We start from the raw sequence: 18243 nt of genomic DNA, 5'->3' as shown, positions 1-18243 counted from the left end.
GAGCACCACAGGCCATCTTTCTCTTTCCATACGAGATTCACCTTACTCTCCAACCAGCTTCAGTACCCCTGCCCTTCAAGGTTTGGAGCCAAGAGACTGCCTCACTTGTGAACTTTGCACTTAAAACAGTTTTAAATAAATATATATATTTTCACTGAAAAAAAACAAAGGTTAACGTGATGTTATAGTTAGGTGGAAATGAGTTACATACATACATCAATGTAGTCATTTAGATTGCAGGAGGTCCCGCCCCTCTCTCGTCTGTGTTCTAACACCAGCACCACTACATCACAGGGGGTAACGCCCCTTTCTGCTCCCTCACCGCCCATACCCAAGCCGCCTCTTGCCTTGGGAAGTCAGAGTCGCCGTGCTGCTGTCGTCACCAGGAGATATCCTGGGTGTCAGCTAGTTACATCTTGATATCCTGACTTCACTCCAACCCCATCTGCCCCCAACCCTCACACGCTCTGTCTCCTGCTCCCTTCCAGTGCTCATCATTTACCAGGTTACAAATGAAACAATTATTTAGTTTGTTTTTTGTAATAAGAAAATCATATATATGGAAAAGTTTTGAGTGAGTGAATTGGGATCAGTTAAAGTTTCAGAGACTTAGTTGAGGTTCTAGTGAGTTAGTTGAGGTGAGCTGTAGGTAAGTTTAAACAGAACATATCCGAGGAACAGGGAGACGCCACAAGATAGGGCACCCTCCCCCCCCCACCAACCCCCCCACCCCCCACCACACACACACACTCTTAGAGGTAAGCTCACAGGGCTCAAAAAGTGATGAAGAGGGCTATATTTGTGACTGTGGACTTTTTGTCCTACAGTACTCGGGTGGTACCGAGGGGGTGAATGGGCGCACCGTGTGTCAAGAGGGTACCGGCACGTCTTGCCGCACCCGGTTGAGCCCTGGGGTCCATGGGACGCCGTCTTAAAGCCGTAGCTGGACTAGGGTTTATCTGCAAGGTGGCTTGGTCTAGGACTCGAGGGGCATTCAATACTTGGTCATAACTTCATTTAAAGGAGAGGGGGGGGGGGGGGGGGGGGAGGTCACAGCAGATGAAGCCAGAGGGTACCGAGCAGCCTTTTCAAAACCACCTGCCAGCGTGAACACTCTTGTAATTGTAATGTGAATTTATATAGCGCTTACTACCCCTGACAAGGCGCTGAAGTGCTTTGCAGACAGTAGCATGCTATTTCAGAACCCAAGATAGCGTTTACACCACAGTCTCCCCAGTACTACCACCATGTACCTCCAAATGGTGCCAGACGCAAGGATGGCCACCCCTCTCAGTGGCATTACTGGCACTGTTTGTAGTCCCGGGCTCTCCATTTGCAAAGAATCACCATCAGGTGTGTCGGCCTAGTCAAGTCCGAGGAAACAAAGCAAGACTACAATTCCCAGATGCAACAGGTTGTCACACTAACGCCCATGACTTGAAACTGTGCCCATTATGCAGTACACAATCCCCTCACTTCCTAGTTTTGGCACTGAAGCTAAGGCCACAGAAAGCCGAGGAGAAGCCTGAATACAAATAAACAGGAGAGAGGAACTGCATGCGGTAAGGCCCAGAGCATCAACATCCTCTCTCTGGCTCCTCCTCTTCCTCTCCTGCCGGAATGATCCCATTGGATACCTGAGCTGGGAGGCCCGCCCACAGCCATGCAGCTGTCACTCTTCTCAGAACATGCCATTGACTCAAATATTATCTTATTAAAGGAAGATGCCATTATAGATGAGGTTTCTCCCAAATGAGGGTCTCCCAGAAATAAACCCCCGTCCCCACAGAGCAGAAACCTGAACTGCTTGCCCTGAGAACCTAACATTTTGGAGAGTTCAGGGACCAGGGACGCAGCTGCCAAAGTATTCACTAGTGGTTAAAAAAAAAAAAAAAAAGAATTCTCTTAAAGTATGAAAAGAATAATCTGGAACCAAAAGCCTATTTTCCCCACATCAGACACCAACCACTCCAGTGAGGGAAAAATAAATTATTTCTCAAGATAAACATCCCTTTCGCTCCCATGGTACGCTCCAAGTTATCTGGGAGCAAAGGATTCGTTTCTCTGGGGACGTGGGGGGGCTCGGGGGGGGGGGGGGGCGAGTCAGCAATATCAAGACCCACGAAAACTGCAAGTGGAAGCCCAGAGGTATCTGAAATCAATAAAAACAATGCACGCGCCTAAACACACAGGTCCACTCGGTAAAAAGGGGGGGGGGGCGCAAAAATGCCCATAGCTGGCACATGTGGGTAAGAATGAGATTGTCCCCCCATGTACCCCCATGTACCCCCAAGTCCCCGCCGCCGCAGATGCAGTGAGTGCCATCAGAGGTGGGAGGGGCTCGCGCTACCTACATATAAGGAGCCCCCCCTGCCTGCTTGCATAGGGGCACCAGGTACTCTAGCTGTGCCAATGTGGGCATGTCTGTTTGTCTCTTAACCAAATTTACAGGGGTAGAGATTGTGAATCACATATCTAGACCCCGCCTCGCACATGCCATCACAAGGCGTGACATCAGACGCGACCTTTGACCTGGACGTATAGGTATTTCAGTTTTCAGGTCTATGAAAACCTAGAGGCTGTAGTACCTATGTTCTTAAACAGTGAATGAAAACAACCCCCCCACCCCCCCCTCGGCACATAGCAGCCTAGGGGGAGACGTTCAGAGGGTGGGGCTGGGGGCCTGGGCGGTAAAAGAGGGTTTGTTTTTCCTCTTGTCAATCTCACGCGCTCCGAGAGAACGTGCGAAGCTTGAAAAACCTGCTCCATGAAACAAGCCTGACAAGGGCAAGAGGGTCGAGCTTTATATGGTGCAGACGCACAGATCAAAACGGCTGGAGGGGTCCACAGATCATGCAGGCGTCAATGCGCACAGATGGACATGCATAACCCTATGCACGAATCTGGCAGGGTGGGCACAGGATGACCAGCGTTAGGGGAGCACCCAAGGTTGTGTGCCAGGGAAGCATAGGGCTGAGTGTTCATACCCTGCCAACTTAGGGCGAACAAAGTGGCAGGAAATGCCCAGACGTGGGTCCCTTGCTCACTCTGTGCCACTGGACTCAAGCTAGCCTGGCTGATGAAGGGTAATACGCAGAAACCGGTCCTAGGATGCTTGTTTCCAGTCCAGGGAGGACCTGGCTTGGCAAGTCGGGCTGGACTGTTCCCATGAGGCGCAAGGTCAAGACCGATTTGCATATAGCTGTGTCTGAACTGGGGTGGCAAAGCGAGCTAAAGAATGATGGATTCAACCCAGATCTGTGACTGCGGGTGAGTTTCTGAAAAGTTTCAGCGCTCCGTCCATCATCTCCTTGGGTTTGCTTTGTTCGCCCTAAGTTGGCATGGTATGCCCAGACGTGGGTCCCTTGCTCACTTTGCAACTGGATTCAAGCTAGTCTGGCTGATGAGGGGGGTCACCCAGAAACCGGTCCCAGGATGCATGTTTCTGGTCCAGAGAAGACATGGCTTGGCAATTCGGGCTGGACTGTTCCCATGAGGCACAGGGTCAAGACTGATTTGCATATGGCTGGGTCTGAACTGGGATACCGAATTACTATGGATTCAACCCAGATCTGTGACTGGGGGTGAGTGTCTGAAAAGTTTCAGCGCTCCGTCTACCACAGCAAGACAAAGTGGAGCTTCAGGGAGGTTCCATTAGAGGAGAATAGGAGGGGGGATTGTTGAGTGTTCATGGGGGAGCAGCTCGCAAGATCTTGCCAGCCAGGCATGGATAGTGCTCATGTGAAAAACATTAAAGAAGTAGAGCATGAACTGTAGATCACTGAACTCCAGCAAGAGATGCACAGAAACCAAGGAGAACAACGAGACCATACATGAAAAGTGGACTAATCCAACTAAGAAATAATTCTTTTAATATGTCTGTATCCAAAAAAAGCAACAGAATTATTACAAATATCAACATTTTATAATTTGGCGATCAACGTCTTTCTGATTCTAGTACAAGTGGTTACATCCAGACCCATTCTCCCTACTCTCCCCCCTCACCTCATCTCTAGCACCCCAGATCCTGGCCCACTTTTGGGGAGAGCTCATAATGGCCATTATAATCCCTTGATGTTCGAAGCATGCTGCTTCCGAGCGCAAACTCTCCTAGGAACACGTTACCGGCCCCCACTCCATCGAAGGAACTTTCCGCTCTACACCCATAGCAACACAGAACAAATCCCTTCAAAACCACATATCCCCAGAACACGACCCCCTCAAAACCAGCCATCCTAGGAGCATTGTACCCCCAAACTAGGCAATCACAACTCTTTCAAAGTCTAATATCTCAAGTTTCTGTGTTGACCATCAAGCAGTAGAGTTGTGTTCAAACAACAGAAGTTGAATCACCCTCTAGAACTTAAAGGTTTTTACCTACTTTTGATCTTGAAAAATCAAGATATTGGCTGCCACTGCCCCATCTTGGAATGTGCCCACACAACACCAGTCTTTCTCTGCAGCCAAAACTGGGCTATGATTGGTGCCGGAGAGTTTGGTCACTGGTGGATGTCTCTGTACCATCTTGGAATGCTATAGTTGGGGGGGGGGGGGGGGGGGTTACCAGCACATCACTGGTGCTCGTCGTGTGCTCACATTGTTTCCGTACCTTGTAGTTTTGTGAGTGGTGGGTGCCAATGCAACTCCGTGGTGCGTGTCCTCACAGCACTGGTTTTACCTTCCTGAGCCATAGAAAATGGCGTCGATGAATACCGCAGATTTTGGAAAGTTATGGATTCTAATGTCCCTCAGTGTTTACCACCCTTACCAATACGCATCCGTCTCTGCCTTGTACGGTAGAGTCGTTCTGGCCATTTCCTGAACGCCATGGAAACTCTAAAGCTTTCAGCAAATGTTGTGGGGTTAAGGTTCCAGCTGCTCAACACCCTGAGGGCTGGCACAGCCACACCCGTCGTCAGGAATAACCAAAGAGAAATCTAACCCAATAAGGAGCGTCAAAGGAAGTGGTGAAAGCGGAGAGGCCGGATTTGACTCTGAGAATTCATTAAGGTTGTAATTCTAGGAGCCAAGCGCATGAATGGAGAGAGAGAGAGAGAGAGAGAAAGAGAGAGAGAGAGACAGAAAGATGAAAACCTCTGGGCAGTGGAAACAGGTATAACACAGAGCTCCTTTTTTAATAACCCCTCCCCCGTCCAACACCCACCCACAACCCATCTTTTCCACAGCAGTGAACCCCTAGCTACCAATCAGATTTGTCAAAAGCAGAGTTAGGGAGGTCTGGAATGCTTCCAGGTGAAAGGCTGTGACCCGCCTCCTCCAGATCTATCCTTCCGGGATGAGAGGTCCTATTTGGAATCATCTGCGAGAGCCCCCTCCTCACACCCTCACCTCTGCATTTACTAAATTTGAGATCAATTACATTAGATTCAAAACACAACCATCTTTCTCCCTCCTTGAATCTATTTTCTGTGAGTTGAGCTGCACTAAAATTGAGCTATTTCACTGTTGGTTAATACAGAATCCACCTCAAACAGTTTTCTTTTGGCGGGAAGGTAGGAGGCTGCCGATATTCTCAAGACCTACGATATTTCGATAGTCCAGGAACTGAACAACATTTTGGTGGAAGAGGGAAACACAACTTTCTTGGCACAGATGAAGGAAAAATAAGATTCAAACACTCCAGCAACATTAACGTGAGACTCCAGTAACCAAAGGACACCCCCAATGGTCGACAAGGAGGTTCTCGAAGTTGCGTCAGATGTTTGCTCCTGGAGGAGGCATGATATGATAAATGACGAAGCTGCACCTGCCCATCACAGAAGGTTTTTGTCACATTATGGAAAAGATGTTTTCTGGAGAAAAGCAACATTTGTAGTTGTATATCATTCTCCTGGCTGAGTTGGGGCGTCACTAAATTGAACAAAATGCAGAGACCATGTCCTAGTATAGAGTCTTGCTGAAGATGGTGAAAGTGGGAAAAATAACCCAGTCAGCGAGGAGAGGCGGCCATGCTTCGACCACCCTGGGATGATGACCGTCTCGCATCAGATATTTCTACCAAGGTGACCGACAACCTCGGAGGTCAGGCAGGGGCACAGCAGGAGCACAGCATGATGGCCTTGGTCATAAAACCCCAAATCTACCACTGTTGGTCAACTGTCCATGCTTCCTGCCTCTTGACCCCAACGTGCACACCCAGCAGTACGCACCACACCCTGAGCTCAAGACCCACATGGACGACAGCCACATTTGTGGCTTAGAAATGCTTTGCAGAAGGGAGGGGGTGGAAGGCACAGCCATGTCAAGGCTGCCGGGATTGAGGCAGCAACTTCAAGGGAGGTGGAGGCGTGGCGAACAAAATCAGTCACGTGCTGCCGCGAGCGATGCATCACAGCACAAACAGGCGTGTCGGTAAATAGCCATTATATGCAACGCCACATCCAGCCGTGCAACAGGCGCAGCACCGGGAGAACTGGCATTTCCAGATTACACAGAGACCCAATAAGTGGAGAAGCCATGTGTGAACTTTCACTCCGAGAACACACAATGGTGGGTAAAATAAGGTGCTTGTAGAAAAAGTTGGGTCAGAAAGCGCGAAGTACACAGCTCGCAACATAGTGGGGTACAGCGCAGGCACTGCCAGGGAAGACATGTCCATGGGTACTTGTCCTGACTTCGAAGGGCCCTGATGGTGCCACCCTTGGTTGGGATGCACCATTATCACAATCTTCCATGTTAGCATCCTATGTACACTGCGGCCAATGCTCCTCCAATCAGGACCCCCGGAGGAGACAGCAGGTTCCGTATGGTTGAACTTCTTGCGCCAGATATTCACAAGACAACTGTACAAACAATTCAGTCGCTGGTCCATGTCCACTCTGCCGGGCGAGTGGCAGCACTGCAGCCGTCCACGCTCGGCCGGCAAGAGGAGGCGGGTTGCCATCAGGGCGCCCCCCTGTAGGCGAAGTGGTTGTGGTCCGTGTCGCTCAGCTGCAGACTAGGCTTGCTCTCCATCGCATCCCCCGCGCACTCGAGACGAGATGGTCTCACCTTGAAGAAGTCGGAGACGTACCGGACCTGGCGGGAAAGAAGAAATGGAGTTTAGAGAAGGAAGGAGAGGACAAGCTTTCAGAGGGGGACTGCTGCAATGGAGCGCGAGGGCACTCCTGGAGGCCAGACCTTAATTTGTAAAACAATAAACGCCAGGGCGCTCGTCAGGAGGCCGCTGCAGCTTTTGTCACACATTGCCCCTCCCAGCTCTGCAAATGACTGCAGCAACACAACTCCCAACATTCACACTCTTACAAATGTGACATTTCAGAATATTCCTCGCCACAAAGCTATAAGAATGTCTTGGGTGGCAGGTATCAGTCATTTTTAATGTATATTAAATTAATAAACAACTGCTGTTGTGCTCATCTCTCAATTAGACAGATAGTGCCACCATGTGGCAGACTGTCATAAGTGCTGGTGTTGACAATTAAGTGCCGGTGCTGAGCACCAAAAACCAACGGTTCAAATTAAGCACTGGCCGCACTGCTAGTGGAGAGAGAGAGGGCCAGAAGGCATACTGAGATCGGAGCGGTTCACTACTTACAATTATCACTGCCACGAGGGCGCCCTGGGCCAGCCCAACCAGCACGTCGCTCCAATGGTGCTTGTAGTCCGACACTCGCGTGTATCCCACGTAGACTGCGAATGACACAAGGAAGAACTGGATGGTGGGACGCAGCAACCGGGCCCACTTCCCAGCTAACCGAGCCTGGACGTAGAGCTGGGGCAAGGGATAAGACAGAGGTATAATTAGTACATAATCATGCCAGGGGTGGGCAAGTCGACGTAGAGGATCAACATTGGTGCTCGTGAGGGAGGCAAATCAGAGTCCAACACAGAAAAGGACCCCATTCACCCAGCCAGGCAAACTTAAAATATTCTATGCCCTCATCAAAGCTTCCCCCTCCATTACACAACAAATCTGGTCACGGATGTTTCCTTATAGTCCACCCCGTGCCCTGATGGGGATCACAGGGTTTTGCCGGACACAGTCTCTCCATTACCAAACAACCCTCTCTTGGCCGATGTCTTGGAGCAAATAGACACCAACGAACAGTAGTGGCCGACAAACAACAAAAGTATTGGAGGGCCTGTCTCTTGGTGGGGGCGGGAGGCAAGGAGGGTGGTCTCTTCGGTATCCATCTCTCCTAATGGAGGTAGACTATGGGGGGGGGGGGGGGTGTTCAGGACGGGAACGAAGATCTGCAAAAATGTTCAAATTTGAAAATCCAGAACTTGATGTTTCCATCAAAGGATTATTCAATTTGAACATACAATGGAACCATTGTGGTACGCAAGTACTCAGTACCCCTGGACACTTATCTCCCCCGCCCCAGCTCTTACCCTAATAATGTGTAGAAATCAACTTTGCAGTAATGATCTCGGACCCCTTGTGTCCTGGGTCCAACCAACGGGTACGATAAAGAACCACTGTTGTATGAACCTACTCAGATCCTCATGACACTTGTGTTTAACCCACTTGCTCCCCGCCCTCCCACTACGGTGCAGGAACAATCGATACCCCTTGCGTCATCCCCCACCATACGTGTTGCAGAAACCATGACTATAGTAGTGAGCTGGGGCCTCCTTCATAGTCTCCAAACAGTCCTGCTACCCTGGGGTGCAGAAACCATCACTCGGCCTATGAGCTTGCACCCCTTGTACCTTCATGTCCACCCAACCGGGGACCCCTGGGGTGCTAAAAATGGACCCATGAAGGTGTTACTGGAAAACTGCCTGAGATGCATCCAACCACTTCACGCGTGAACCCTCCAAGAGGTAACTAAAGCGTGACCCACATACATGGAAAATAAATAACTGGGTACTTTCCAGCCTGCAAAATAAAGAGGCAGGAAGGGCGGGGAGGGTGGATACTCACAGCCAGAAACAGCATGCAGTACATCCCAAAGGAAGAGTGTCCGGAGTAGAATGACAGCCTGCAAGGAACCAATCGGTAATTAGAAGCAGTGTCAACATAGGTAGCCCCGCCCTGCAGCAACCACCCTCCTGCAACACTTCTGAACAGTCCAGGCAGGCACCGTGGAACTGGCACCTACCGGCCAGAAGCCTTTCTTACGTATGTCAGTATGTGTGTATATACCATGTACAGTAACGAGGGCTCACCTAACTAGGATCGCGGAACACCCTACAAGCACAAGCCTGGTTAGCCGCCCTACCGCTCCAAGCGTACACTTGTCCCAGAGACCTTTGGGGGCCAGCTCATGACGATAGTACCCTCCCTCAATAGAGGCAACTAACTCGCTGCCCTCACCTTTGGGTGGTAGCGAAACATGGCCATGCCCACAATCCCAGCTGGAAGGCAAGTGAAGGGGAGCGTGCTCATACACCACTTCACCATGTGCACATGGACCCTGGCTACTTCTTACTGGACTTAACCATCTTTGGTAAAGCGTGCGGCCCCGCGCCGCTCCCATGAAAGGCATCCGACCCCTTAAGGGGTGAAGGAACCATACTGCCTCCCTCTCAGACCCCTGGAAACTCTACGAAGCTCCTCTTATCCAGTAGCCAACTGCTCAGTAAAGCATTCAATCAGCTGTAATTTGGAGTGCAAGCCAATGGTCAGTTGCCCAAGATCACACCAAGTGATGCAAGACAAAAATTGTATAACGCACCCAGTCTTCCGGATACCTAATCTGTTGTAGTACCTAGATGCCTTAAGCAGTGTTCTCCAGGCCTTCTGAATTCTCACTGCATTTTCTGCATCATATGTTTTTTGAATGATGTTTCTTTCTGTCTCAGCACTTTATTTTCAAACTTTATAATTGCATTCTGCGTTCTCCGCTTGTTAATGTCTCGGTCTTGCATCTAAAAGCTATGTGTGGGCAACTGCTCCATCGTTGGTCAAAGTCGGTTTTATGACCCCAACCTCCAGAAGTGAATTTGTGTACGTTCTGTGCGAGTAACATCTTTCAGTGACTGTTTTCGTCACCCCACAGGAACACAAGGCAATGTTTCCAAAAAGGGTAAGAACTTACTCTTTACGCCACACCTGAAAGCCATACAGTGGGTGTAAGGAGTCCATAAACACGCAAATACTAGAACAAGCATGCTTACATGCAGGACTTTCGCCAATAGGCACAATTTTCCTTCACGGATACCTTGTGCCAGTGCGGTGCAGTCAGTGTGAAGTCACTTACCTGGATTCAGTGACATTGGCTACGCTTCCCCGGCAGATGTCCTCGAGCACGTACCCGGTGCAGTTCACCTTTGACCAGTCAGGGTTACAAACAGCCAGGAAGTTGGGCCGTGGTCGGCCGATCATGTACTTGGCCAGGTCGGTGAGGGACTGGCTGACCGAGGCCCCAAAAAGGAAGGTCCCCACCACCTTGTACACGGCGGCCAGGTAAGTATTGAACTCAGACTTGGACTGCAGTCGCTTGGCGTACACCAGGTAGGCCTCGCCAGTGGTTATCTGCAAAAGCCAACATATATGTATCATACAACAACACAGGTAAGGGTTTGAAGGAGAAAGTAACAGTAGAGAACTTAAGTATCACATGTCGCTCCTGGAGACGTACACAAGTGGCACACACAAGCGCACCAAACCACACCACACCTTGTTGAGTTTAAACAGCACGCAGAGCATAGTTATGCAGATTGTATTTGAGGGAAGAGTAGAGTTTGCCTTCAGCCTTTTGGCACTAAGTCGCATTACTTGTTTCTGAAATAAGGTTCAGTAATCACCAACATGTTTCGGCATTTCTGGCCAAGACAGGGTAACTTAGCTGATCTGCTTCAGGTTGTCTTTATGCTAAGATGGAGCATTATCCAGCAACAAGGCAAGTTACAGCTGGTCAACTGCCATGATAAACCCCTTTAGGCTACAGCAGCGCCAGTAATTACACTCCTGGGACAACTACGCAATAACCAAGACCACACGCAGTCACGTCATGTGATGCAAACATGCAGTAGGGTTTTATAATCCTTTTGATAGCATTGCCAGGTGCTGCCGATAGGACATTTAGTTTGAAAACAAACAATGTGTCACGGCCCACTCTCCAACCGAGAAAAGGAATGCACTGTCGCACTATGATGACATCAGTTTGTGTACTTGAAGCTGAACAAACAAGGAGGGTGCAAAATGCACACAACCCTGTTCTGGCAGTGATGAGTGGAGTCATTCAGTGTATTCTGGTTTTCAAAATGGGAGACAATTGTAGAAACCTTATTACGGGAGCATCGCCCGTGAAGAGCTGGGGGACCTCTGACACCCAGGACAGCTCCTAGGACAAAGTAGGAACGAATCCTGGCAGTGCTCTGTCCCTAGTGCCAGGGCAGGCCCACCGGATGCAGGGACTGTCACGTAAGCCCGCACCCAATCAAATTCAGCAGCTTTGGAGGCTTCATCCCCATTGGCTGAATATGTTCTCTCATTTAACTAACTACTAGGTAATCTTCTGCGAATGATTGTCGCTTATAAAAGACATGATTGAGAAATACCGGCCTCGCGCTGCTGTATGAGGAGAGAAGCAGAAGCCGGTGTGAGATGAGACATAGCGTGGAAAGACAAACTGTTCTAAACTCAAGCGTAAGTGAACAAGGTCACACCATATGAGAACCTACAGTTTCCAAATAAGCACATGGAGAAGATAGACTCCCCAAGCCTCTGGCCTTCCCCTCTACACGGTCACACGTGTCACCTTAGCAAGCAGCTGTGAGCCTAAGGGGGCAACTGAAAGAGAGGTGGGACTACAAGAGCAGATAGAATTTGACCCTGCTGCATCTTTCATTGGTGGATGCGAGAGACGGCGCCACGTCACTGACTCCGATGCAAACCATGGGTTAGTGCAGCCTGATCCGTTGATAGGAGGCAGGAAAGAGTACAGGAGAGCTGCACAGACAAACGCGTATCTGTAACCTGTGCATCGATCCTGTGAAAAGCATTAAAAGATGGCCTTGGCCAGAAGTGGTGGGCCATCAGTAAACAACAGTGTCATAGAACAATACTTACAATGATGACCACACTGGGGATGGTGACCCCGGCCATCAGGGCGTGCGTGATGGTGTCATCGCGGTACGGGTACCGGATACTGCTGTCGCTGCAGTAGAAGCCTCGCTTGTAGGGAGAGTTCACCAAGGACAGGATGATGAAAGGCAGAGCAGCTGAAAGTAAAAGAATAGCTAGGTGAGCAACCAATCAAGACCCTCCTGGAGAGGTCACATTTATGAGCGGCAGAGGGAGAGACATGGGAAAGAAAGGAACGAATGGTGAAAAGACCAGAAGGGAAGGAGATATTGGGAACCAATCAAAAGCAAGGAGGAATCGAAAAGAAACCAAAGGGAATGAGCAAATAAAAAACAGCCAAAGGCAAGGACACATCAGGAACCAACCCAAGAGAAGGGAAACATCAAGAACCAACCCAAGGAAGGTAAACATCAGGAACCAATTCAAGGTAAGGACACATTAGGAACCAACCCAAATGAAGGAGACGTCAGGAACCAACCCAGGGATGGGAAACATCAGGAACCAATTCAAGGTAAGGATATATGAGGAACCAACTCAGGGGAGGAGACGTCAGAAACCAGGCCTGTGCTTTGAATGGCACAATGCTCATCTGTGGGTCAGGCTCTACTATGAGGAGACACATTGCATCCATGGAAAAAAATACTATGCAGCCAGGTTATACTATGGAAAAAATACTATGCAGCCAGGTTATACTATGGAAAAAATACTATGCATCCATGGAAAAAATACTATGCAGCCAGGTTATACTATGGAAAAAATACTATGCATCCATGGAAAAAATACTATGCAGCCAGGTTATACTATAAGGATACACAATGCATCCATGGAAAAAATACTATGCGGCCAGGTTATACTATGGAAAAAATACTATGCACCCAGTTTATAGTATAAGGATACACAACGTATCCAGTTTGTACTTTGTGTACAAATAATCCCAAAGCAAGAGTAGTTCTGGCTAAAGACAGCTGCACAGGTGCTAGTTCCACAGGGTAATAGTGGCCTGCACTCACCCTCTCATGGTCAAGCTACTCCAAAACCATAAATAAATTAAAACGAAAAAAATCACACAACAGGGAATGATTCAGGAGTCCAACAATTCTATTGTAGAGTTTGTTCTTTGTTTCTTCTCTCCCCCTTTTACGGAGTACACATAGTTCAATAGTGTCAATATCAATGTATTCTTCTCCAATATCAGAATAACATGGGATGAAGTATCAAAACAATTCTCCGTATTATTCTTTAATATATAAAAGAAACAGCCTGGCTTACGCGTTTCGTCCTCTGGGAGGACTTCATCAGGGTTAATGTATTTCTTTACAGCAGTGTCACATTGAAGTGTAAAATGGGTCAGCTCTCCATGTAATTCTTGTAACAGCGATACTGCTCCTTTATTGCTGTAGGGAAATGCCACGTGACCATATACAAATATCACAGCTTAATATCCACACCCCATTGGGTTCTGTAGGCTCAGACCGGAGAATACAACTCGCCACCACCTTCACTGACCTTCTCAAGCCAGAATGGCAGCCCCTCGTCTTTGTATCTTTACCACGATGCCCCCGGGCACTGCCACTGGCCAGCTGGTGGCTTCCTTCAGGGCAATGTGGATCCTGGCATGACAATGGTGCTCACACACCAGGGCAACGTGGTTTCTGGTATACAAGGCTGTGTTAATATACATACTCCACAACCTATGTGGTACGTGGCACGCATGACATTGGTCATTTACATACACCACAATCTTTGTAGTTTACGGCACACAACAGTGGTGATTTGCACACACTACAAACTTTTTTTGTAGGCAGTAAACTGGCAATCTACAGATACACACAATGTGGTCTGTGGTACGGCAGTGCTGTTTTAACTCCTGGGGCTATCTATAACCTATCAAAACAATGTATGTTTTTCACACTAGAACGATGAGGCGCTGCACCACAGTTGCAACTGTACTTGAACAGACAGCTTGGACATCTCTGGCCCGACCCTGTAAAATAAATAACTTGCTGCACTCCTAGCTGCGTGAAAAACAGCTCTTGCCCCCCGCCCCCCCCCCCCCCCGCTTAATTTGTGCTGGTATTTTCCGGTGCTCACAACCGCACTTCTTTGTAAACATATGCACATATTTATGTTAGTCTACCTCATGGTGGCGCTGTGCGTTTATTTCTAAGCAAAGTCCATTGGTGGAGCATTTAACTGTTTAATTATTTCTTTTTAAATGATAAAACCCGGACTTAAAGCGGAAGTTTAAAGTGCCACGTGCGTTGTTACAACTGCAGTGAGCCCACGTGAATCGCCTGGGCCCCGGCACTTATATGTGTACAAATTAAGCCCTGCGCGCGAAGGTCTCGTGCAGCGAGCTGACGCCTGTCTGAGCATCAGGGATCGCTCATGGGCCATGGCCAGTCAACTCCAGAAGAGCCCTGGCACACCTGGCGGGCCCGCTGGCAGCCGGGCGTATTTACCATCGTATTATTAGGAGCAGAGAAAGTTTGGCCTGGCACGGGAACAGTGATGGACATTATGCACAGACAGAATTTAAAACGTGTGTTATTTCTCTTGGTAGGCAGCTTTGTATGGGCGCTTGTGCGGCGTGGCCCCTGCATTAAATAGGCGCGTCCTCTCCTGTGCCACAAATATTGCCCGCTTTGACTCCGTTTTTTTGTAGCTGGCGCATCAATTCTTTTATAGGCGAATACATGAATTTCTAATTGCTAGAAATAGCTCTCCCTCCCACCTCGGCAGTTAGTTCAGTCTTCGGGCATTCCATTCGCCCCCTTCCCCAGAACGGATTCAACCATCACTGAATGGAAGGGGGTGAACATGATGGAAGGAGCCACGATACAGCTCCACACCTTTTCTCGAACTTCTAGAAACTTTTGGGGCCTGCCCTTTAAGTGGTTCTGTCTCATTTATTCCCACTGGAGGAGTCCAGCTAAAATAAAAAGCTAAATGGAAAATGTCCCCGAGGGCGGCTCTTCTAAAAGACTCTGCCCCGGCCCTACAGGCCTTTTGAGGCACAGGCCAATCAGGAGCGCTCGCTCTTTCTGGGCTCCCTCTGAGGCCGAGGGGCCAGTTTGGCACCAGTGAAGAACAGACCCCTGGAGGGCAGACCCAGCCCTGGCCCGGAGCTCCTCTGCCCGCTCAGCCCAGACACATAACATTTTACAAGCTTCACATGTGTTCCCAAGATGGCTTCCAAGGGAAATGACATATTTGTTGATGCGCGCGTCGCGATGGGAACAAATCCCAATGCAAGGAACAGAGCATGCGCTGTTCTCAACCAGGAGTGGGCCCCTGCCAGTGTCAGCCCCCAACACAGCACCCCCAGACTCTCCTCACACACAGACCTCTCCTCACACACAGACCTTCACACAACCCCCCCAGACCTCTCCTCACACAGCCTCCCCAGACCACTCCTCACATACATACCTCTCCTCACACAGCCCTCAGAAGTCTCCTGACACACAGAACTCTCCTCACACAGACCTCTCGTCAAACACTGACCTCTCCTTACACACAGACCTCTCCTCACACACAGACCTCTCCTCACACACAGACCTCTCCTCACACACAGACCTCTCCTCACACACAGACCTCTCCACACACACAGGCCTCTCCTCACACACAGACCTCTCCTCACACACAGACCTCTCATCACACACAGACCTCTCATCACACACAGACCTCTCCTCACACACAGACCTCTCCTCACACACAGACCTCTCCTCACACACAGACCTCTCCTCACACACAGACCTCTCCTCACACACAGACCTCTCCTCACACACAGACCTCTCCTCACACACAGACCTCTCCTCACACACAGACCTCTCCTCACACACAGACTTCTCCTCACACACAGACCTCTCCTCACACACAGACCTCTCCTCACACACAGACCTCTCCTCACACACAGACCTCTCCTCACACACAGACCTCTCCTCACACACAGACCTCTCCTCACACAGCACCCCAGACCTCTCCTCACACACAGCCTCCCCAGACCTCTCCTCACACAGACCTCAGATCTTTCCTCACACACAGACCTCTCCTCACACCTCTCCTCACACAGACCTCAGATCTCTCCTCACACAGCACCCCCAGATCTCTCCTCACCCACAGCCCCCCATGCCTCAGCTCCTCACGCACAGCCCTCTATACCTCTCCTCACCTGCAGCCAGATTCCTCCACACACACACAGACTACGAGACCTAACCTCACACACAGACCACCAAACCTCTCCTCACACACAGACCACCAAATCTCTCCTCACACATCCTACCAGGCCCCCAGCTCCCGCCAGGACTACCAGGGCCCGCTACCCTCACTGCCCGCCACCAGCTGCCAGAAAAACAAACTCCCTCCAAACGGGAGTATTTTGACGGGATGGGAGCCAAGAGGCTGTTGGTGTGTGTGGATGTATTGTGCTTGTGCGGTGTGTAACACATCCAGGACAAACCAACAAAGAGGCTGCTTCAGGCCGCGAGGACCTCAACACAACCACAACAGGCCGCAGCCCCACAACCCTTGCTCCTCTGCAGCCAGTGATCTGGGAAACCAAAACACTGGGCGGAAACCGTGGCAGTGCATTCTGGGAGGAATTCTGAAGTCAACCCAGTGCGGATTTCGAAATGAAAAGGGGACTTCGGATTTGTTCTTGAGACAGCGCTTACTTTGTAAAAAAAGAAAGAGCCAGGGCTCCAGTCAGAAACCTCTGCGGCTTGCATCACACATTGCCCCTGCCATGCTGCCCGCCGCCAACACAACCACTAACCAGCACACTGCTACACGTTGGACAATTCAGTCTATTCCAGGCCCCCAAAGCAGTCAAAATAGCTTGGGCGGCAGGCATTAGTTGTTTTTAATGCACACTGAATGAATAAACAATTGCTGGTCTGATCATCTCTAAATTAGACAAACAGCGCTGCCATGTGGCGCGTGTCATAAGTGCAGGTGCCGACAATTAAGTGCCAGGGCCGAGCGTCGGAAACCACCTGCTGAAATTAAGCATTGGCTTGCGGCACTGTTCACTCACTTGCGGCTAATTCATTCCATAAAAGGCTCAGTGAAGCAAATGAGCAAATCCAACAGTGAAAGAACCGGGGGATGCACTAACACAAGGCTTCCAACCGTGGCCTTCCGGCTATCCACCCATCTCTGCCACAGTAACCCACCGGCGACCAATCCCTGCGATAGCCACAGTAACCGACTAGCAACCGATCCCTATGATGGCCGCAATAACCCACCAATCCCTGGAATAACCATAGAGGACCCCAGTCTCCACACAATAACCCTGAAAGTACTGCAGGGTCTCTGCAATAGTCACAGCTGGTGTTTCACACACCTATTCTCCTGTGTTTGTGTACACTCTTGAGCAGTGCACGACTAGTACCAAGTGAAAGGCATCCTCTACACTTACCTGTAGCACTCCGTCCACAGGATCATGGGTCGCAATAGCACTCACCTGGAGCCGGTGTTCTACAGGATGCAAGGCAGTCTCTGTACTCACCTGGAACAGGTGTTCCACAGGGTGAAAGGCAGCCTCACCTGGAGCAGGTTTTCGGCAGGTTGAAAGGCAACCTCAGGTCTCACCTGGAGCACGTGTTCTGAAAGATGCAGCCTCCATTGTGTGAATGTAGCCAAGTTCAGGAGCTGGGTGTCGGGTGGAGAAGATTGTGACTCACCACCTTTCACTGGGCCGCCTGCCTTGAAGCACCTCCACCCACCGACTAATGTTGTGAACTGGAGAGTGTCAGAGAGCACACCTTCACTCCTCAACCGAAGCCAGGGTCAAAGGAATGAAGCCGCTGCTCCTTCTACTGAGGTAGGAACTCTCGCTCCTGCAACTTGCCCAGGGTGGAAATGCAAGGGACGAGGGAGCTCGCGACTGCTCCAGGAGGGTATTGTAAAATGATTGACCTAGGGCTTCCTAGGAGACTCCATGGCACGCTGAAGAGGATCCAAGACCAGGCAGCTGAAATCACTGAAGCGTGTGCGCATCGCATACACCAGGGAATGTGCTTGAACGGCTCCTGCGAGTTGCCCCAACATGTTAAACAAGGATGGCTGTCTGTGCGCAGTGCGGCATGTACGCTTCAGACCAAGCCTTGATATGAATGGCTCCAGGTTGCCTAGAATCCATTCTTATGCGGGGCGGTCACAACTGTTGATGTTCGCAATAGGGCCAATCAGCAGTCTTCTAATCCTGAATAGGAAGACACTGGCAAACATGTCTGGTTACC

General features: G+C 49.9%; 1 protein-coding gene across 1 annotated transcript in view; it reads right to left on the bottom strand.

Moving 5' to 3' along the window:
- Positions 1 to 3855: 3855 nt before the first annotated feature.
- PLPP2 (phospholipid phosphatase 2) overlaps positions 3856 to 18243 on the bottom strand; it is a 55668-nt gene continuing 41280 nt past the window's right edge. Inside the window, exons 2-6 of the mRNA XM_085639325.1 lie at positions 11987 to 12138; positions 10173 to 10447; positions 8894 to 8951; positions 7559 to 7735; positions 3856 to 7038 (exon numbers count right to left, since the gene is read on the bottom strand). Coding sequence (XP_085495451.1) covers positions 6904 to 7038; positions 7559 to 7735; positions 8894 to 8951; positions 10173 to 10447; positions 11987 to 12138 — 797 coding nt within the window. The 3' untranslated portion in view covers positions 3856 to 6903. The remainder of the gene's footprint in view (positions 7039 to 7558; positions 7736 to 8893; positions 8952 to 10172; positions 10448 to 11986; positions 12139 to 18243) is intronic.

Source organism: Triturus cristatus, chromosome 12 (assembly GCF_964204655.1).
Source record: "Triturus cristatus chromosome 12, aTriCri1.1, whole genome shotgun sequence".
Classification (NCBI taxonomy): domain Eukaryota; kingdom Metazoa; phylum Chordata; class Amphibia; order Caudata; family Salamandridae; genus Triturus; species Triturus cristatus.
This window is presented reverse-complemented; position numbering and strand designations above follow the sequence as displayed.